At 47.7% G+C, this 21,896-nt stretch overlaps 1 protein-coding gene across 3 annotated transcripts in view; it reads right to left on the minus strand.

Moving 5' to 3' along the window:
• SETD2 (SET domain containing 2, histone lysine methyltransferase) overlaps positions 1-21,896 on the minus strand; it is a 1,164,442-nt gene that overhangs the window by 72,999 nt on the left and 1,069,547 nt on the right. For all 3 annotated transcript variants that reach the window (XM_069210931.1, XM_069210934.1, XM_069210932.1), the window contains one exon: positions 5,981-6,082. In XM_069210931.1, coding sequence (XP_069067032.1) covers positions 5,981-6,082 — 102 coding nt within the window. The remainder of the gene's footprint in view (positions 1-5,980; positions 6,083-21,896) is intronic.

The following is a 21,896-nucleotide window of genomic DNA, read 5'->3' on the forward strand; positions in this document are numbered from 1 at the left end:
GTCTGGCCCAATGAGATGCAGTAAGTTTGGGGATCATGGCTGCTGTCTTGCACTTCTCTATCCCCAAGGCAATCTAAGGAATTTGTTGAAAGGTGTAGTATGCAAATTTCCCTGACCAGTCTATTAATAGGGCATTTCCTAGCTACTGGTGGTTTGGGTACCTGGATGTGAAGAATTGGCATTTTATTGGGTTGTGAACAGGCCCACACCTGGAGTTTCCCATCACTTGAATATTCTGTGCACTATAGGTGGTTTTAGCTCCCACTGGTGGGAGATATTCTTTTGTTATGTTATTATAACGTATAAAGTGCACATTCTCCGAAGGTTTCTTGCCGCTAGATAGCCAGACTGATCAAACTAAGTAAGGTTAAAGAAGTACGGGGTAACCCTGTATATAATGAATTAGCATAATCCAATCTTGATAACAATAAGTTTCCTGGCATGAAAGAACAGCTGGGGGAATTTTCCTTAGAGTTTTTAATAAGAAGGAGCATTTAGATAAAACTGCGCCTGAAGTTTAGCTGTCAGATTCGCACCTATCACTACCCCAAGGCTCATAGCACAGAGTGCTAGAGTAGGTGCAGGGCCTAGATCTCTGGGCCAGAAGTTGTTGCTTCACAAGTTAATTTAAATTCTCAGTAAGACTATTTGTGTTTTGTCAGTATTCAGCTTTAATGTATTAATTTCCATCCAGTTTACCGGCTTAGTATGTCTGTTTTCCACTCCTGGTAGGTGGATTTCCACAATTGTTATGTTCTTTTGTACAACCCATGTAGATATCCCCAGTGAAAGGATGAATAGCTCGTGACCAACCACCCCACCCCCCAAACTCCCCCCATCTGTTCTTCCACGTGGTCTACTCGAAAAGGCAGTTTCTGTATTCCAGTCTATTGCCACTCTTTTGTGCTGGGACCTGGTTGATGGATGTAAAGGTTACATGAAGCGTAAATGGCGGATATACTTCTCTAGAGAGCATCATTTTCCGTGAGGTGGCTTCCATCGACTTGGCCTTTTCATTCTTTGCAGTGAGCCATCCACTGTTGGGCCAAACAGGCTGTCCCCTCTAAAAGGCATGTTCACCACTGCAGGCTGGACCTCTTGTTTAAAAAACTGACCTGCAGGAAGCTGGCTCTCTATATGGTGCACTAAAAAGTACACAGTGCACAGTCCAGAGTCCCCAGTTGAGTTGCAGAAGCAAAAGTAAATGGGACTAATGCTTTGTTTTGTGGAAGCATGGGCAAGCAGTTAGGCTTAGCAGAGGGTAGTGGTAAGCATTTGTTGTACTCAAAGAGGCAATAAATGAGAGACTCAAAGAATAAATCCGAGACCAACTTAGAAAAATAACACCTCTTTTAATATATATTTTAAACCCAAGAACTTTGTCATCAGGTAAGTACGTTTTTAAGCATTAATACTTTTCAATGGCAAAAATCAACACTTAGTGCAATTTCAGAGTTCGTCAATGTTAACCTACACAAAGTAATCACATTCAGCATATAAGCACTTACTGACGACTCTATGGACCTATCTTGTAGACCTGAGGTGAGTACTGGGGAAAGGTCAGGACCACATCAACAGATCACTCCCAGCAGCACTGGGGCGGCCAGGTGCAGAGGTGCAGTACGGTGTGGGTGTCCAATGTATCTCAATGGGGATTGGTGTCAAGGGTTTTAGGCTGCAGGCTCGAACTAGGGGGGGGCAGTCGGGGACAACCAACAGGTAGTCACAAACGTGGGGTGCTCAGGGACATAGGTGCACCTTTGGTCCTCTTCTCCAAGGCCCAGGGGCAACGGATGCAGGGATGTCCTTTGGTATTGGGTTTCCTTGTCCTGGAGCACTCGCGGTTGGGGGTCCTGTGCCCTGAGGCTGCAGGTGTTCTTGTGAGCTGTGGGACATCGTTGACCCCAACAGTCTACATCAACTCAGGCTGGCAGCGACAGGAGCTGTGGTTGCTTTAGGCATCAGGTTTCTCTCACATCAGAAGCTGCGGAAGAGGGGACCTGCGTCAAGAGGCTGCAGGCAAATCAAGAGTGTACCAGAGGGGTGGAAACCATTCTGGTCAGCTGGGGAACCTTGTAGACACTGGTGGTCTGCTTCACCTCAGGTCAAGGACGGCAGGTGAAGTGGTGACTTCAGGCGTTGGATCTTTGTGGTTCAGAGGGTTGCAGAGTCCTTTCCTTGGAGTTGGTTGGGGAGCAGGTCTGCTCCTCACTGGGGACTTGAGTCTTTTCTGAAGGCAGGCACCCCTCACAGGTTTCTGGAGGTTCAGCTGCAGGACGATGCCTCCTTTGGTGCAGAATCCGTCAAGGAGTGCAGACAGGCAGGCAGGGGTTGGTACCAGGTCAGATGCTGCTTCTTCTCCTCCTCTCCTGCAGGTGCGCCTATTCGTCATCCTTTTCTTCTTAGGTCCTCAGAATCTGTGTTCTAGGGTTCAGGTGTGCCACCTAAATACTCAAGCATCAGAAACATGGCTAGGGTGGCTGAACTGGTCAGCACCAGTCAGTGAACACACCAGTAGCTGGTAGGTTTTCAGGTGGCACTTCTAAGGTGCCCTCTGGGCGCAGGCATTTGTGAATCTAACACTGGCATGAGTGTGGGGTCACCAATACGAGATGTTTGATAACAAACATCCCTATTTTCAGTGAAGCCATCATGTAGCTGTGGAACTCGTTTTGACCAGTGTCCAGCACATGTATTTAAAATTGCTTCCCTGGTCACTTACTAGGTGTAGGAATCAACAGGTATAGCAGGGGCTTATCTGTTTGAGCAGATATGCCCTCACATGTAATATAATGCACCCTGCCCTTGGGGTTGTCAGGCCTGCTACACGGGTGACTTACATATATTGCATGCAGTGTTAGGGGGCATGGGACACAGCCGGTCTGCCATGTTGTGTTTTCACTTTTGTCTGTACCAAGACAGGTAGCCTGCAGTGGCAGCCTGTCAGGTGCTTGGTGAGGGGTCCCCCCCTTAGGGTGGCACAGTTTGTGCTGCAGCGCTTAGGGACCCTCTTTAGTACCCTAGGTACCAGGGGTACCATTTACTTGGGTCTTACAGTGGGTGCTAAAAGGTTTTGCCAATTAGGAAAAACAACTGTGCAGTTTGGGGGAAAAGATCTGGTTAGCAGGAACCCAGTACACTTTCATTCGCAATTACACCAGAAACCAGGCCAAAAGTGTGTGTGTGTGTGTGTGTGTGGTGGTGGTGCACGTCAAAAGATGCACTTTACTACATGACCCTCGTAGCCAAGCAAGTCTCCCCGGTGTATCTCCTGATGCAAAGCTGGCTGCTGGCACTGTCTGTGGCGTCCAGCACTCACACCAGGCAGGAACTGATGATAACCTTTCCTTCCTACATGACTGCTTTGGCCCTTACTGGTACTAATATAGGAGCTGGTGTCGAAGGCGCTCCATCTCCTCCCACTATTGGTGGTTGTCGAATTTAGAAGGGCTTTTGAGTTTGCAATCCTCTATTGGACTGCCACCTAGCACTCCATGTTCTGTCCATCATTTCCACCTGCTTGCTCTCTTTGTTGGGTGGCAGGCCACTGCTACTGGGGATTTTTTTTTTTGCGCTGATGACCCTATCATTGAGTCAGCGCTGACTGTACCCCTGATGCATGCACATGTTAAATGCCTATATTTTTCTCCACACGTGGAGTGCCTACCGTCAACTTGGTTTCTCCTCCCTGGTTCAACATGCTTGGCAGCATTGGTAGAAACTGTCTCCTTTGCACCAAAGGCAAGAGTGTTTCCAGCAGGAAGCTAAATTCTGTTTTTTCAACTTCACACCATAACTGTCAGTCACCCTTCAGATCACCTCACTGCAAACTGAAATGTCATCAGGTGGGAATGCCCTTGAAAGGTAGCTGTATTGTGAAGGGTAGATGTCTATACCCACCTCTGGAGAGTTGGCACTGATGTCTTGCCAACCTTCCTCGGAGTTGTCGATCTCAAATATCCCTGCTCAAAAGATCTGTCTTCTAAGTATTCTTAGAACCCTTCCTCCTCCTGATCTTCTGCCAGCTCGGACATTGCAGGGAGTTCCAATTCTAGGTCCTCAACTGTGACAGTTTTTTACCCTCAATGGATGGGGGAGCCTTTTATTTGCCGTTACATAGTTGTCAAATTCCTTGTTCCTTTTAATTGAGGCTTCCATCTTAGCCTTGAGATGTCTTCTTTCTCTGGCCGATGAACATTTTCTTTTAGACACTGATGGCTGAGACTTTCTTTTTGGGTGCCAAAGGTACTCCCTTGTGGGACTCCTCATCCCTCTCAAATTCTTGATCGCCTTTTTGCACTGAGACCATCTTGGAGGGTTTTCCTCCTGCAGTGTCCTTGGATCTGGACCAGAGGAGCTATTTATTTTGGATTTGCGTTTGACCTTCACAGCCATGTATTTTGAAAATGATGCTGACCTGTTATGTTTTGAGCCTGACCCTTTTGGCTCTGTTTGCGGCCGCCCTCGTGCTACCTTGAGCTTCAAGCAATCCATATTCCTTCACCCTCTATCTTCTCAGCGATTTCTTCTCAAAGTCAATGACCTCCGCATCAGAGCCATGTCTCTGTGCCATCTCTAGGTCTTCGTGAATCTCATTGTTGCTTCAGACTCTTTTTTTTGGGGTGTGCCTCTGTGCCATGAGAATCTTTTATATAGAATTATGTGCAGATGTTCAAGCCCTTCAATGAGCAGTCCTTGGAAAGACAACAGCACACTTGGTGGTTGTCCTTCTGCACAAACGTGTGGTGGCACGAGGGCAGAACCTGAGCTTTATCTGCTCCATGCTCGAAATGTATTCTCTGATCACACGGTCAATTACCTCGTGGTGTAAAATGGCTGAAAAGCCCTGAGAATTTAGCTGAAAACGTGTAGTTTTCATCGGTCCCCTTTGGCATTCGATGTTTCATGCTGAAATCTTTGTTTTCCTTCAACAAACTTCTTTTCTTCATGCCATCAGGAAGCGATCTCCTCTGCATCCAGATACAGCGGCAGAAAAAAGAAGTTTTCCAGGGTGCACGTCTGTCACAACGTGAGGGACTGAATGGTCAGTGACAACGCCCACATAAAGAATACAGAGAATTACAGGCCTAATCACGAAATGGTGAAATAATGCATGTGAATCCAGGAAGAATCACGCTTCTAAACCATTGTTTTGGTACGGTACTCTAAAATTCCTGCAGCACCCAAAGGCCAAGGAAGATCCGAAGAAAGAGATGCTTATTTCAGGTTTGTTCCAGAGACAGAAAACAACTGCCACCATGCAAGGCACTCTTTTAGCGTCTAGTTATGGATAGCTATAGCTGTCTGCTGACAGTGCTATTGTATTCCATATTACCAGTAGACAAGGCATAATGCAGATGTTTACACTGTTCCATAGAAAACATTATGTTGAAGCAGCTACAGCCTCCCTTCGGCTTCACAATTTAAAATCCATGGAATAATGGCACCATGCTTTAACAATTGCTTGTTTTTTATGGCTGAAGATTATTTTGTGTCATTCTGAATTTAAAAATACGTCACTCCATAGCAATTAACTTAAAATATTTCAGTCACTCAGTCAACACAACAAACTGGCTTTTTCACTTTTGTGCTGGGAAGGAAAAGGCAAAATCTGTATACAACACTTCACAAGAGATCGCAACAAGAAGCATGACAACAAGGTAAATGCAATACACAGGATGAATGGACCTGCAAATGATGTACAACAATGTAACACAATGTAACAAACAATATTATAACATTGAAGCTGGTGCAGCCCCAAGGAGCAATAGAGAAAATTCCACATGCTGTCCAATCACCGGGTTCCTATAGCCCTTGCTTCCCTGAACTGATGGACACATCCCAAGCATTAAAAAATGCACTTGATGATTAAATGGTGTTTCTGATGCTGAGCATGAGGCACCAGCTAAAAAATGAAAACCCAATATTTGGGGTGGCATGCAGGTCACATTTATGCTAAGGTTCCTGCTAACTTCCATACCTTCCGGGCTAAATGCTTGAAGTCCTCCGTTGTGTTGATTCGTCCAATTTTGCAGTCAGGTTTCCGGTAGGGATTTAGGCACTGGACAATGAACTGTGACATCTGAAGGAAAGGAATTGCAAGACGTCAGGGAAATTCGGAGCGTTTCCATTGCACTGGGTGGCTACTGCCAAAAATTCTAATCAACATTCAAGTTCACATACACCACACATATACACATACAGTACCAAGAAAAAAACTGAAGTCTACTTCTGGACATTACAGCATACCTTCTCATATTCTATGAGAGGAATTGAAAACTGACATCCTTCATGAATCATTGAAGCAGATTCATTACATGTAGTCACAGAATTCAAGGCAAAAATTAATTACCTAAATGCAAGTTTGATGGGTCCAGATGTACAATGTCAGTCCATATTTTGTGTTTTGGGCCAACATCACTTCAAGGGCCAGTAATGTGCCAGGTGGGATGGGGCATATGAGGACATTTCCACTCACTGCCAGCAGTCTTGGGTAGAAAAAACAAAATAGAGGGTGTGCCAGCCCAGTTTTTGGAAGCAGAGACTACTAGGCTCAAACCATGGTGGTTGGGTGTTGTTTGCCGCCACTGGTGTCCTGGCATTCATCCTAGTATGTCTTTGCAAACTGAGAGAAGTAGATCTCTCTCCAGACTTGAAACTCAGGGTAGTAAGGGAAAGCAGTCAAAAGCTATTCAAGGAGGTAGAGTGGGGAAGAGTTGGGGGGAAGATGGGAGGGGTGATGAGAGCTCAGAACTCAACAGTCGGCCAACAGACACAATAACACTGACAAGTTCAGTGCTAAACCTTTATGGAAAAAACTATTTTACTACCACAGCAAAATGTAATGATTCACAATTCAATGTGTACTAAATACAGGGTTATACTAAGTTGTATTATAAAAGTGAAGCACTGCACACTCACCTGCCTTCATTGTAATCAATTTCCCACCATTATCGTAGAGATCCCACTACTTGCAACCCCCCCATCTTCTACGGTCTCAGGCAAGATTATGCTCAGGAGCAGATGGCTCCAAAATTCTCATTGGCTTAATAAACAATCAGTTCAATGTTTTTATCATTGATTTTGCAAACAGCCTCAAGCAAAGGCAGCCGTCTTGACTGCTTTTCTCAACCTCTTGTCCCCTGCTGTAGGCTAAGCGCTGCAGTTCACCTCCTGATTGCTATCGTGGCTCGGGCTTTGCGGTGGGTTGCACATCTGCGCTCACGACTTGACGCTTCTTTTGTGGCATTAACAAAATGGTTACTTACCAGCAGGAGTAGTTTTGCAGCTTAAATAGTTTTATGGATTTACATGCTGTGCATTTTCCGCTATCTAGTGTTTGGATTCGGAATAATTTCTCTTTTCTTCTTCTTCCTTTTGGGCATCGTTGACCATTATTTGGTGGTGTATCCATCCCCTTTGTGATGTCAGACTGTGCCCTGAATGTTCCTGTGCGTAGTCACCATCTCCAGATTCTTTTTCCTTTTTCCTTTTGTGGTAGTACTCTTTCTTATCTCACAATTCTGGGGAGGCATGTGGGTCACAAGTGAATCCAGAAATCTCTTCAAGCTGCGAAACTACTCCTACATGTAAATAACCATTTAGTTTTGCAGCATGAATCATTTTCCCGATTCACATGCTGTGCATTAGATTATGTAGCGGTATCCCCTCCTGCGGGTTGGTTGGGATGAAATAAGGAAGAACTGGTAAACAGGTGGTGTAGCACTTTCTGTCCCACCTGTGCTTCTTTGTTCATTGTCCCCACAATAATGTTTTGCAAAGGTGTGTGGTGATGCCCATGTTACTGCTATGGATATGGCATCTGTGGGTATGTTTGCAAGGAATGCTAGTGTAGCGCCCTTCTTCCTTGAAGAGTGGGCTCTTTGTTGTGCGGGTAATGCTATTTCCGCTGTAGAATATTAAGTGTGAATAACCTCCACAATCTATCTTGAGATTGGCCCCTTGGTAACTGGATCTCCTTTGGTTTCTTTTGCAAATCAGACATATAACTGGTTTCACTTATAGAACCACTTTGTTTCTTGTAAGTAGTACATCAAGGTCCTTCTTACATCTGAAGTGTGTCAGGCTCTTTCTGTCTCAGTCTTTGGTTTTTTAAAGAATGTAGGCAACTGAATGTTCTGATTGACATGAAAGTTGGTGACTATCCTAGGTAGGAACTCTGGGTTAGTTCTCAGAACTACTTTGTCCTTGTATTTGTAGGTATGATTCCTGTGTTAGAAGAGCTTGTGGTTCACTCACTCTACATAGCAATGTGAGTGCGATCAGAAAGGCTGTTTTTAGTTCGAGTGACTTTAGGTCCAACCTGCACATATGTTCGAAGGGTTTTGCTAGAAGTTGTGTAAGCACTGTATTCAGGTTCCACAGTGGTACTGGTGAACATGTTACTTACCTTCAGTAATGCCTTATCTGGTAGAGACAGGATCTATCTGCAGTTTCCTTACCTTAGAATTCTCCCCCAGGCACCAGACTGAATCTGAATTTTTTTTCCCCATCAGTACCTCTGCGCGTCGGAAGATGGTGTTGTGTGACTCTGTTGTGACGTTGTCCACTGGATGTGACATCAACATATAATCCCCTCTCTGATAAGTTTCTTCCAAAACTGTTTTCAGCGCCCAAAACGTAGAGCCACTAAAGAAACTGCCTATGGAAACAGGGTGCCGTAAAAGAAGCATTTGTTAATAAACTACGAACTCCCAATGAAGGCATCTTAATGACAAGAAAGGGATCTTTTAAATCAAAAGAAAACCCGGTTTGTAGAGCGTCCCCTGTAAGGGCAGTTCCTGAACACAGAAATCAGTTTGCATAGAGGGTAGGATGGGTGGGTCGGTAAGGAATCTGCAGCTAGATCCTATCTCTACCAGATAAGGCGTTACCAAAGGTAATTAACTTGTTCATCTGATAAAGACATCTAGCCACAGATTCCTTACCCTTAGAATTAGATACCAAAGAATTACTATCCCTGGAGGTGGACATGGGGACGTTTCACCAGATGAGCTTGCAGCAGGAGATCATTCACTTCAGGACTGCGCTTAATGCTCAACAAACTGTACTGGAGGATACCAGCATACAGAACGCTGATTTCCAGACAAGGGCTTGGCAACTCTGGCAATCCCAATTTTTAATTAAGGAGTCGCCCTCACTGGACCATTGAAATCAGCTGAAGATTACTCAGCAGTTCCTTTATGTGGTAGGAGAGTTTTGGAGCCAGTGGAATAGACGCAACGCAACAACGCAACAGACGCCGTGCCGGGTGGTTCGAGGCAGGGACGCTCAGTGAGGGGGCAGTGAGGACGAGTGGAGAAGCCTGTCGCAGCCTTCAAGTCCGCGGAGGAGCCTGCGACAAGCCACGGGAGCCGGACGTGGTGCCACACACTGACAGCAGCACGACAACAGCAGGCGAGTCCCTGGCGAGAAAGGAGTCAGGGACTCGAGAAGAGCCGATAAGAGCCGATAAGCGTCGGGAAAGGCGCCGGGGGGGGCATCGTTGAGCATCAACGTTTGTGTGTACTGAGCTTACTGATCTTATGGAACAGCTCTAGGCCCCCAGTGTCTAACTGTGTCTAACCTCAAAGGTAATCAACCATATCCCTTCTGGAAACTGACGGATATTTGTTAAGTGTGTATTCGCTGCGATCTTTGGTGGGAGTTTGTCGGGCTATTCCAGCGGTATCGTGCCGGGTGGCTCGCGGTTGCACGGAGAGGAGCGGAGCGAGCAGGGCAGGACGCGAGAGGAGAGGAGAGGTGCGGGTGTAGGGACGGTCGGGGCAGCTGGGAGGCGTTCCAACAGGTGTACAGCCTAACGCCCTTGTCCCCCAGTCTAGTCCCTGCTCATAGGGCACCTTGCCAGCCTACAGCCATCAGTAGGTGTACCTCCCGCCCCCCCTCCCTGTACCACCGGGCCAGTGGTATTTGGAGAGACCTTCGACTTTTTACTTTGACTTTGAAGATTGAAACATTTAAAACTGTTTGAATTCAGTGGCCTGCGCAGTGGGTGGGTGGGTGGAGGGGTGGGAGGGGGGGGCTCCCTGCGTAGGGCCTGTGGGCATTTAGAATGACTGTAACCTGCGAAGAGAGGAGTGAGGCAACCCTGACCCCTGAGGTACGGAGCGTACAGGGGCACCCAGCACCCAGGAGACCTCCTGTATGCCCGGTAATAAGGTATTAAGGGTTTGAGGGGCAGCTTCCCACTGCTCCTTGCTGCTTCCTGCGTAGAGGACCGGGAGCGTCCTCTCGGTCCCCCAGTGCCCCCATGCTGCACACCCTCACTCCACTGTTCTTCGCAGCTTGACTTTGCAATTGGCTGTGGCTAGTAACACCTGGTCGTGACTGGATAAGCTTGTGCTGGCACGCAGAGTGCGCGAGAAAGCAGGACAGAGTTTTACTGCGTCACCGGGAATCTCCCTGCAGAAATTTCGGTAGATGTGTCAGTTGGAAGGGCCTGCATTGTTTGAAGGCCTGTTTGGTGTTGCTCTTCAGTGGACTTAGTAAAGAGTTCAGGAGATTGTTTTTTATAGCACCCAATATCTTAATATCGACAACCCCTCGTTTCTGAGGAGTCTAACTCTTCAGGTGTCGCTAGCAGCTGCATCTCCTTACCCACCAACATTTGGAAGGAGGCTTTGGGCCAAGGATCCATCTATCTCCCTCCAGCCAGGGTGAGCGCAGCAGTCTTAGTAAACTGCAGCAGAGAGAGTGCACCGGGGCCACACGGAAGCGGCACTTCAGGTCCGAGTGCGGCTTGTGAGAGTCCTGGGTGCCCCGCTCACCGAGCATCCCAGGTCATCAACGCTAGTCCATCAGTCCTGAGAGAGTTTAACTCTTCAGGTGTCGCCAGCAGCTGCATCACCTTACCTACCAACATTTGGCAGAAGGCTTCGGGTCAAGGATCCATCCATCTCCCTCCAGCCAGGGTGAGCGCTAGCAGTCTTAGTAAACTGCAGCAGAGAGAGTGCACTGGAGCCACACAGAAGCGGCCCTGCCAGGTCCGGGTGTGGCTTGTGAGAGTCCCGGGTGCGCTGCTCACCGAGCATCTGAGGTCATCAACGCTAGTCCATCAGCCTAAAGTAAATTGAGTTCCTCCCACAGAAATCTGGGCTAAGAACGCAGCCATGAGATCAGGACGCCTCAGGCTGCCAACAAAGGGTAAAGTCAAAACTTCAAGACCTCCAAGGGGGGTGCAAAGGAAGGAAAATTGTTCTGTACAGAGCCCGCAAGGTAGTAGGTCGGATCAGCAGGCACCGCCCCTTACTCACTTGCAGGTCTACCTCAAGAAAACAGGTTTTTCCAACAAGTCTACCTTTCTAAAAGATCCAGCCGCAGCCTTCTTCTCAAATCTTGACACCAACGTGGGCCTGCCAACCACTTTGGTTCCACAAGCAATGGCCACTGGGCAGTTGAGGCTCGAGGTACCAACATATCCCACTCAACAATTAGGTGCCGATTTACCCATCCAACAAGCTTCAAAGCATCTGGCTCCCGAAGTACATAACGACCGACACAACTAAACATCTCCAGGGTCATTAGCAGCCCAACAGTGTGTAAAAATCTGCAGGCAGGCAGTATTGTGACCACGGCCTAGGTTCATGTTCAAGAGAGAGAATCTTCCCAAAGTGACCAACAGCAGGGTGCATCTATTAATCCTAGTAACACAGAGCTTCTACTCTCCACAAGTATCTTGCTAGAGGTACACAACGACATCGTCCATGAGGGAATGCACCAACAATCGACCCCCATCTCGCTGTCAAATCTTAATACTCAGGGGAGCAATGAGAGATTGGATACGGGCTTTGAAGCAGCTACAGGAAAATGGAAGACTCTTGGTTGCAGTCACTCTCAATAACAAACAATAAAAATCTAGGTGAAGCATTGGACCTAAAAACCGTTGACCTAATGAATCCTAAAGATCAGTATTTAAACAAACCGCTACTGGTGGGTAGCACTGAATACAGTTCCTTTATACCGCAACAAGAAAGGCTGCTTAACCCAACTATAGAAATTTAAAGTGGTATAAGCAAACCACAACATGACGTCGTAGCAATGGCAAGAAGTATCCTGACCATTTCTCCTCTGGAGACTATCAATAGAGAAGACAAAAGTTCCTCTCAAGCAGGTTACCCCAGCAGCGAAATGGAAGATCTCACTCGACTGCATGCCCCACTGTTAAATGCTCTACACACTTCGACGACGGCTCTTAACATGCAATCGGATAAGCTTGACTTACAAATGGACCTAATGAATGTTATGGCAATACACATCGCCGACATCAATCGCAAGCTAGATCTGCTGGCCACTGGAGCATATATCTAGTCAACAGCAAGTCTTTTGCAACTGTGGCCCAGTAATAGACAAACTAAGCATGTTGCCAACTATTTTAACAGAGATACTGCAGAAAGTTAAAACAAGCAACATCGATGAAGCAACTTTCAATAATACAAACCACGATTCAGGTTATAAAGTCGCACTTCAAAAGACACCAGGCCTGGCGGCAAGTAGTCCTACAAAAAAATGAGGCAAATACCGAGGGTATATACTCAATTAGTACGGATGAATCATCACAGCTGAAAGAAATAGTGCCCACTAATTCTGAGTGTACAAACGAGCGCCCAGCTCGCGGACCGAAACCCCTAACTAAGAGACAAAAAAAGCGAGCCAGGAAGGCAGGGAAACAAACAAGTGCCAAAGCAGTTAATAATAATCTTTACCCAATATTTTCGGTGCTCCAGAAACCACAAACCCAAGGCTCTGGGTCTTCAGGGAATCAGAAGGCCCTAAATCACGGGAAAGCCACAAGGGATGGGGCAGTCAATGGTTTAGGTCCGTCACCAACTGCTGCTTCACCAAAGTCAGCTGTACACAAAATGTCCTAGTCGACAGTACAATTTCAGTTTAACCCGCTCGCCTCGGAGTTTAGGGTGAAGGAAGTTCTGGACCAGGCACCCCGACAGAAGTGTCCAAGGGAAAAAACGCACACAAGTAGCGAAAAATCTCTAAACCAACCAGACGCTCCAATAACAAGAAGGGACCAACCATGGTCAATAACAGCTGGAATATTAAGACCAAAGGACGTCCCACACGCAGCAGCATCAGCCGCCACTTTATTCGGTAAGAACAAGAAGCAACAGCTGCCACACATTTCGCAGCAACCTCCCCGGGTACCACAGCAGGCATTATGTCGAGCCTCAAGTTACACCCATGGAAAGGATCTAGCACCCAAGCTGATGCTATGCAAGTCATAGAAATTTCCCCAGATACAATGTTGGGCAATTGACCAAATTACAACCCACTTTCAAGAAAAATAACTGATGAGGCAAAAGCATGGTCCGTAAATCAGACTCATAAACTCTCACTCTCAGCATACGGCTCGCAATCCGGCATAAGTAAAATCAGCAGTGAAGAGCTCCAGACAACAAGCCCAAGTCACAGCCACCCCTCTAGGGTGGTTACAATTACAAACAATCAAGGGCTAACAAAAACTATAGTTATGTTTCATAATATCCAAACTTCGACAACCAATTTCTTAAACAGAGTTTCCCCAATCAAACAAATACCCACGTTAGATAGGGTACCATATAGTAGCCAGTCGGAGGGGGGCCAGTTAAGAAGGCCATTGACACAGAGAAATATTGATCACCCCCACCGATTACAATCCACTCAGGCCACCGAGAATGACCGGGAATCAAGGCAGATCCTTTTTACCCCGCAATATAAATCACGAGGCCATCAAGACAGCTTAAATAGGGGTAACATTCTGAGGCTTCTCACCGAGTTCCCATCAACTAAGAAAAACATATCCGCAGACTTGACATCGGTGAAATCCCTCCCTGGCAGCGCTCAAAGTGGGCTGGAGCAAACTCTAACAAAGTGGAGAACAAGTGATATTGCTACATTAATTATGGCAGTCAAACAGCAATTCGAAATTTGCGGCATACGGTTATCAGAACCATCCAGTCAACGCTATCCCTTTCCCCTATTGTTAAATTCTAGAGAAAAATTGCCAACGGCCAATGAATTCGTAGGGGACCTGGAATCCGGGGAACTGGAACAGAGGCAGTTTAAATGGAAGGCACCCGTCTTAAAAACCAACATTGGCCCCCCAACTGTACTGAAGGGAGAGCAAGATGAATGGAGATGGATGGCTCACACTTTAATTTAGAAAAAATACAATTGACCTAGCGCATTAAATGCAGTAAACGCAGATCAAAGTTTGGCTGTCACCATAATGTCCTGGAACATCGCCGGTGCAAAAAACTATCATAGCAGACGGGTTCACAGCAATGACTAGTTGCAATTATTCTATAATCCTGCTTCAAGAAACGTGGCTGGAGGACCCAATCGAATTAGGAGGCTATTCGCTACACCACATTAGTGCCAAAAAATCAAAGAGACCAGGTAGGCCAAGCGGTGGTCTAGCCACATACATTTCAACAGCACTACTTGTATCAACAGAGCAGATGGCTTTCTCAAAGACCGAATTGCAGGCCATTAAAATCACCTTTACTAATAGTCAGCACGCCCTGCTACTCATTTTCAATGTCTATGCCCATCCACGGAAAAATCGGAAAGTACTGCTCTATGATGAATTATTGAATAGGGTGGAAGAGATACGATGCGCTAATCCAGCATGGGACATATTAGTGACAGGCGACTTTAATGCTAACTTAATGCACACTCCAGAACCAGATAAGCAACTGGCAGCTGAAAATGCCATATGGTCAGTGCCGCTGCAAACACTGCCAGCGCAGAAAAGACTGGACACAAGGTGTAAACAACTGGTAGAGGCACTAGAGCACATGAGTATGAGGGTACTAAATGGCAGGATCAACGATGACGTCCTGCCAAGCTTTACTCATCACAGCGCAAAGTCTGCGACAATAATAGACTACACAGCCGTGTCACTTCCTTTGCTAGCTCATGTTAGCAAATTTAAAATGAAACCTACTCTCCATAGTGACCACTCATTTCAGCACATAGAACTCGTTTGGAACACTCCGTGCCTTCTTCCAGCTATAAAGGAATTAGGAACAATAACATCTATCAACCTAAACCGCCTGATCTGGTCGGAGTCTTCATTACCAAGGCTATGTAAAATAAAAAAATCTTTGCTTCATTTGGCAATATGCCAAGACCTACCAACAGTGAAAGCGTGGGCCACTTTTCTTCAGGCAGTACCCTCTCTTGGCCTTGCTAGGCGTCAATTGCCACATAATAATCAGGCAAGGTCTTCAAACCTACCAGTAAAAATTTTAGAACTAAGGAAGGAACAGAGGCGCAACCTTAGACTAATAAAAGATAGCTCTCCTACAGCAACCCAATGCGCCCAAATAAAAACCCTACGAAAAAATTACAAGAATCAGGTATGGCAAATGCGAACCAAAAAGGAGGACGACTTCTGGCTCAAATTACTTCATAATTCAAGGAAGGCTAATTCAAGGGCCTTTTGGACAACAGTGAATGGAATCGGCCGGCAGGTAAGAACAATAAACTTCACATCAGTCCCAGAAGGAAAATGGGTGGAATATCTTGCCAACATTTTCTTTAAACCACCCTCATCTGAAGTAAATCAGCCTCTGAAGGAGTCAATAAAACTCACAGACATCAGTCAGAGCGGGACAGCGTTTAGCGCCAAGAACGTCGCCCTAGCCATCAGGAAGGGTCGCAAGGACGGGGCCCCTGGTCCTAATGGTCTTCCGCAAGCTGTCTTTAAGGCTGACCCTGAATATTGGTCAACAACACTGTCAATCCTGTATACTGAAGTTGAGTGTAACACAATCATTCCAGAAAGTTGGAGAGGATCCATTATTAACCCAATATTCAAAGGGGGCTGTAGAGCAAACCCAGCCAGTTACAGATTGATAGCGTTAATTGACAGCGAGGCCAAATACATCGCCACCTTAGTCCTGGCCGACCTGCTCAATTGGTCAAACTCAAATAACCTGGTTCCCTTGAATCAAACTGGTTTTAGGAAGGGATATGGTACAGTGATTAACATCCTTACACTAGGAGACATTGCCAACCTAGCAAAATGCTTAAAGAAAAACTATATTTATGTTTCGTGGACTACAAAAGTGCTTTTGACCGAGTCGATAGAGCACTTCTTTGGAGCTAATTGCGAAGGGGGGGCCTGCAAGAGCGAACTCTTAGATGCATAGCAATGCTATACGATAAAACGTGGGTGCAGGTCAAGGTAGCAGATGGCTCAAAAATTTCTAGGAGGATACCGACAAATATAGGATTAAAACAGGGTTGTGTTTTGGCCCGCACCTCTTCAACCTTTTCACAGCAGATCTCTCCTCGAAGCTGGATGCAACCAACTCGCACTCTCCAAGGATGGGAAGTTTGTCCCTATCACACCTTTCATACGCTGACGATATTGTTCTGCTAAGCCATACAAAAATAGGGCTGCAGCGGTTGGTCACTGTAAGGAAATGCCTCCTTGGCATGGTTACCCCCTGACTTTTTGCCTTTGCTGATGCCAAGTTATGATTTGAAAGTGTGCTGAGGCCTGCTAACCAGGCCCCAGAACCAGTGTTCTTTCCCTAACCTGTACCTTTGTCTCCACAATTGGCACACCCTGGCATCCAGGTAAGTCCCTTGTAACTGGTACCCCTGATACCAAGGGCCCTGATGCCAGGGAAGGTCTCTAAGGGCTGCAGCATGTCTTATGCCACCCTAGGGACCCCTCACTCAGCACAGACACACTGCTGGCCAGCTTGTGTGTGCTGGTGGGGAGAAAATGACTAAGTCGACATGGCACTCCTCTCAGGGTGCCATGCCAACCTCACACTGCCCATGGCATAGATAAGTCACCCATCTAGCAGGCCTTACAGCCCTAAGGCAGGGTGCACTATACCATAGGTGAGGGCATAAGTGCATGAGCACTATGCCCCTACAGTGTCTAAGCAAAACATTAGACATTGTAAGTGCAGGGTAGCCATAAGAGTATATGGTCTGGGAGTCTGTCATGCACAAACTCCACAGCACCATAATGGCTACACTCAAAACTGGGAAGTTTGGTATCAAACTTCTCAGCACAATAAATGCACACTGATGCCAGTGTACATTTTATTGTGAAATACACCCCAGAGGGCATCTTAGAGATGCCCCCTGAAAACATACCTGACTTCCAGTGTGGGCTGACTAGTCTTGCCAGCCTGAGACACACCAGACATGTTGCTGGCCACATGGAGAGAGTGCCTTTGTCACTCTGTGGCTAGTAACAAAGCCTGTACTGGGTGGAGGTGCCTCTCACCTCCCCCTGCAGGAGCTGTAACACCTGGCAGTGAGCCTCAAAGGCTCACCCCCTTTGTTACAGCACCCCAGGGCACTCCAGCTAGTGGAGTTGCCCGCCCCCTCCGGCCACGGCCCCACTTTTGGCAGCAAGGCCGGAGGAGATAATGAGAAAAACAAGGAGGAGTCACTGGCCAGTCAGGACAACCCCTAAGGTGTCCTGAGCTGAGGTGACTGACTTATAGAAATCCTCCATCTTGCAGATGGAGGATTCCCCCAGAAGGATTAGGTTTGTGCCCCCCTCCCCTAAGGGAGGAGGCATAAAGAGGGTATAGCCACCCTCAGGGCTAGTAGCCATTGGCGACTAACCCCCAGACCTAAACACACCCCTAGTATTTACGGGCCCCCATAACCTAGGAAAACAGATTCCTGCAACCTGAAGACGAAGAAGGACTGCTGACCTGAAGCCCTGCAGAGAAGACGGAGACACCAACTGCTTTGGCCCCAGCTCTATCGGCCTGTCTCCCCACTTCGAGAAAAACTGCGACACGTCCCCAGGGTCCAGCGACCTCTGAAGCCTCAGAGGACTGCCCTGCATCTAAAAGGACCAAGAACTCCCGAGGGCAGCGGCCCTGTTCCAATAAAATTGCAAATTGCAACAAAGAAGTAACTTTTAAAGACCACACGTTTCCTGCCGGAAGCGTGAGACTTTCCACTCTGCACCCGACGCCTCCGGCTCGACCTGCAGAGAACCAACACTACAGGGAGGACTCCCCGACGACTGCGAGCCCGTGAGTAACCAGAGTTGACCCACCTGAGCCCCCCCAGCGACACCTGCAGAGGGAATCCAGAGGCTCCCCCTTACCGTGAATCCTGCTTCAAAGAACCCTGGTAAAGACACTGCACCCGCAGCCCCCAGGACCTGAAGGATCCAACCTCCAGTGCAGAAGCGACCCCCAGGTGGCCCTCTCCCTTGCCCAGGTGGTGGCTACCCTGAGGAGCCGTCTCCCCCCACCCCTTGCCTGCCTGCTTCGCTGAAGAGACCCCTAGGTCTCCCATTGAAACCTATTGCGAACCAGATGCCTGTTTGCACTCTGCACCTGGCCACTCCGTGCCGCTGAGGGTGTACTTTTTGTGCTGACTTGTGTCCCCCCCCGGTGCCCTACAAAACACCCCTGGTCTGCCCTCCGAAGTCGCGGGTTTACCTGCTGGCAGACTGGAACCGGGGCACCCCCTTCTCCATTGTAGCCTATGTGTTTTGGGCACCACTTTGACCTCTGCACCTGACCGGCCCTGAGCTGCTGGTGTGGTAACTTTGGGGTTACCCTGAACCCCCAACGGTGGGCTACCTTGGACCCAACTTTGAACCCTGTAGGTGGTTTACTTACCTCCCCTTGGAACTGTTGAAATTTGCACTGTGTCTAGTTTTAAAATAGCTTATTGCAATTTTTGTAAAAACTGTACATGCTATTTTGCTGACTATGATACCTAAGTGAAGTACCTTTCATTTGAAGTATGGATTGTAAATCTTGAACCTGTGGTTTTTAAAATAAACTAAGAAAATATATTTTACTATATATAAACCTATTGACCTGGAATTGTCTTTGAGTGTGTGTTCCTCATTTATTGCCTGTGTGTGTACAACAAATGATTAACACTACCCTCTGATAAGCCTACTGCTCGACCACACTACCACAAAATAGAGCATTAGAATGATCTCTTTTTGCCACTATCTTACCTCTAAGGGGAACCCTTGGACTCTGTGCATGCTATTTCTTAATTTGAAATAGTACATACAGAGCCAACTTCCTACAGTCACTACTTTAGGTGAATTCGCAAAGACAAACAAATTATAAGTTAACACCTCTGTAGGAAGTTGGCTCTGTATGTGCTATTTCAAAGTAAGGAATAGCATGCACAGAGTCCAAGGGTTCCCCTTAGTTTTACCAGGTAAGTAAGACACTTACAGGGTTCAGTTCTTGGTCCAAGGTAGCCCACCGTTGGGGGTTCAGAGCAACCCCAAAGTTACCACACCAGCAGCTCAGGGCCGGTCAGGTGCAGAGTTCAAAGTGGTGCCCAAAACGCATAGGCTTCAATGGAGAGAAGGAGGTGCCCCGGTTCCAGTCTGCCAGCAGGTAAGTACCCGCGTCTTCGGAGGGCAGACCAGGGGGGTTTTGTAGGGCACCGGGGGGGACACAAGCCCACACAGAAATTTCACCCTCAGCGGCGCGGGGGCGGCCGGGTGCAGTGTTCGAACAAGCGTCGGGTTCGCAATGGAAGTCAATGAGAGATCAAGGGATCTCTTCAGCGCTGCAGGCAGGCAAGGGGGGGCTTCCTCGGGGAAACCTCCACTTGGGCAAGGGAGAGGGACTCCTGGGGGTCACTTCTGCAGTGAAAGTCCGGTCCTTCAGGTCCTGGGGGCTGCGGGTGCAGGGTCTTTTCCAGGCGTCGGGACTTAGGTTTCAGAGAGTTGCGGTCAGGGGAAGCCTCGGGATTCCCTCTGCAGGCGGCGCTGTGGGGGCTCAGGGGGGACAGGTTTTGGTACTCACAGTTGTAGAGTAGTCCGGGGGTCCTCCCTGAGGTGTTGGTTCTCCACCAGCCGAGTCGGGGTCGCCGGGTGCAGTGTTGCAAGTCTCACGCTTCTTGCGGGGAGATTGCAGGGGTCTTTAAAGCTGCTCCTTTGGATAAAGTTGCAGTCTTTTTGGAGCAGGTCCGCTGTCCTCGGGAGTTTCTTGTCGTCGTCGAAGCAGGGCAGTCCTCAGAGGATTCAGAGGTCGCTGGTCCCTTTGGAAGGCGTCGCTGGAGCAGAGTTCTTTGGAAGGCAGGAGACAGGCCGGTGAGTTTCTGGAGCCAAGGCAGTTGTTGTCTTCTGGTCTTCCTCTGCAGGGGTTTTCAGCTAGGCAGTCCTTCTTCTTGTTGTTGCAGGAATCTAATTTCTAGGTTCAGGGAGAGCCCTTAAATACAAAATTTAAGGGCGTGTTTAGGTCTGGGGGGTTAGTAGCCAATGGCTACTAGCCCTGAGGGTGGGTACACCCTCTTTGTGCCTCCTCCCAAGGGGAGGGGGTCACATCCCTAATCCTATTGGGGGAATCCTCCATCTGCAAGATGGAGGATTTCTAAAAGTTAGAGTCACCTCAGCTCAGGACACCTTAGGGGCTGTCCTGACTGGCCAGTGACTCCTCCTTGTTATTCTCATTATTTTCTCCGGCCTTGCCGCCAAAAGTGGGGGCCGGGGCCGGAGGGGGCGGGCAACTCCACTAGCTGGAGTGTCCTGCGGTGCTGTGACAAAGGGGTGAGCCTTTGAGGCTCACCGCCAGGTGTTACAGCTCCTGCCTGGGGGAGGTGTTAGCATCTCCACCCAGTGCAGGCTTTGTTACTGGCCTCAGAGTGACAAAGGCACTCTCCCCATGGGGCCAGCAACATGTCTCTAGTGTGGCAGGCTGCTGGAACCAGTCAGCCTACACAGATAGTCGGTTAAGTTTCAGGGGGCACCTCTAATGTGCCCTCTGTGGTGTATTTTACAATAAAATGTACACTGGCATCAGTGTGCATTTATTGTGCTGAGAAGTTTGATACCAAACTTCCCAGTTTTCAGTGTAGCCATTATGGTGCTGTGGAGTTCGTGTAAAACAGACTCCCAGACCATATACTCTTATGGCTACCCTGCACTTACAATGTCTAAGGTTTTGCTTAGACACTGTAGGGGTACAGTGCTCATGCACTGGTACCCTCACCTATGGTATAGTGCACCCTGCCTTGGGGCTGTAAGGCCTGCTAGAGGGGTGTCTTACCTATACTGCATAGGCAGTGAGAGGCTGGCATGGCACCCTGAGGGGAGTGCCATGTCGACTTACTCATTTTGTTCTCACTAGCACACACAGGCTTGTAAGCAGTGTGTCTGTGCTGAGTGAGGGGTCTCTAGGGTGGCACAATACATGCTGCAGCCCTTAGAGACCTTCCCTGGCATCAGGGCCCTTGGTACCAGAGGTACCAGTTACAAGGGACTTATCTGGATGCCAGGGTGTGCCAATTGTGGAATCAAAAGTACAGGTTAGGGAAAGAACACTGGTGCTGGGGCCTGGTTAGCAGGCCTCAGCACACTTTCAATTCAAAACATAGCATCAGCAAAGGCAAAAAGTCAGGGGGTAACCATGCCAAGGAGGCATTTCCTTACAACCCAAAAGACCAAAACCATGTCCATGGGATGTCCTTTGAATCTAGCCAACAATATAAAGTTGAATGGCATTACCCTTGAAACAACTCGCTGCGATAAATACCTTGCCATCATTATCGATAGTAAGGCCAAATTTGCGCCGCAGAAGTGCTACATTGCACAGAAGTGCAAAGCCTTAACGTTTGCTTTCTGTACCCTAGCAAAAAGATTAAATGGCCCATCGTATAAGCCGTTACTGTCTGTTATGTCGGCCAAATTCCTCCCAGCCACTACATACGGAAGCAAGGCTTTATATGGGAAAGACGCCCCCCTACTGGACCAACAACAAATAAAAATCTATAAGCAGGTCTTTAAACTTCCTGGCTCCACTTCTCCCTCACAGGTTAGGCTAGAATTTGGCCTAATACAACAGCAGTTGGGCAGGAAAGCGCATACAATAAAGTCCTGGTACAAAATAAGAAAAAATATGACCAGC

The sequence above is a fragment of the Pleurodeles waltl genome, chromosome 10 (genome assembly GCF_031143425.1).
Source record: "Pleurodeles waltl isolate 20211129_DDA chromosome 10, aPleWal1.hap1.20221129, whole genome shotgun sequence".
NCBI lineage: Eukaryota > Metazoa > Chordata > Amphibia > Caudata > Salamandridae > Pleurodeles > Pleurodeles waltl.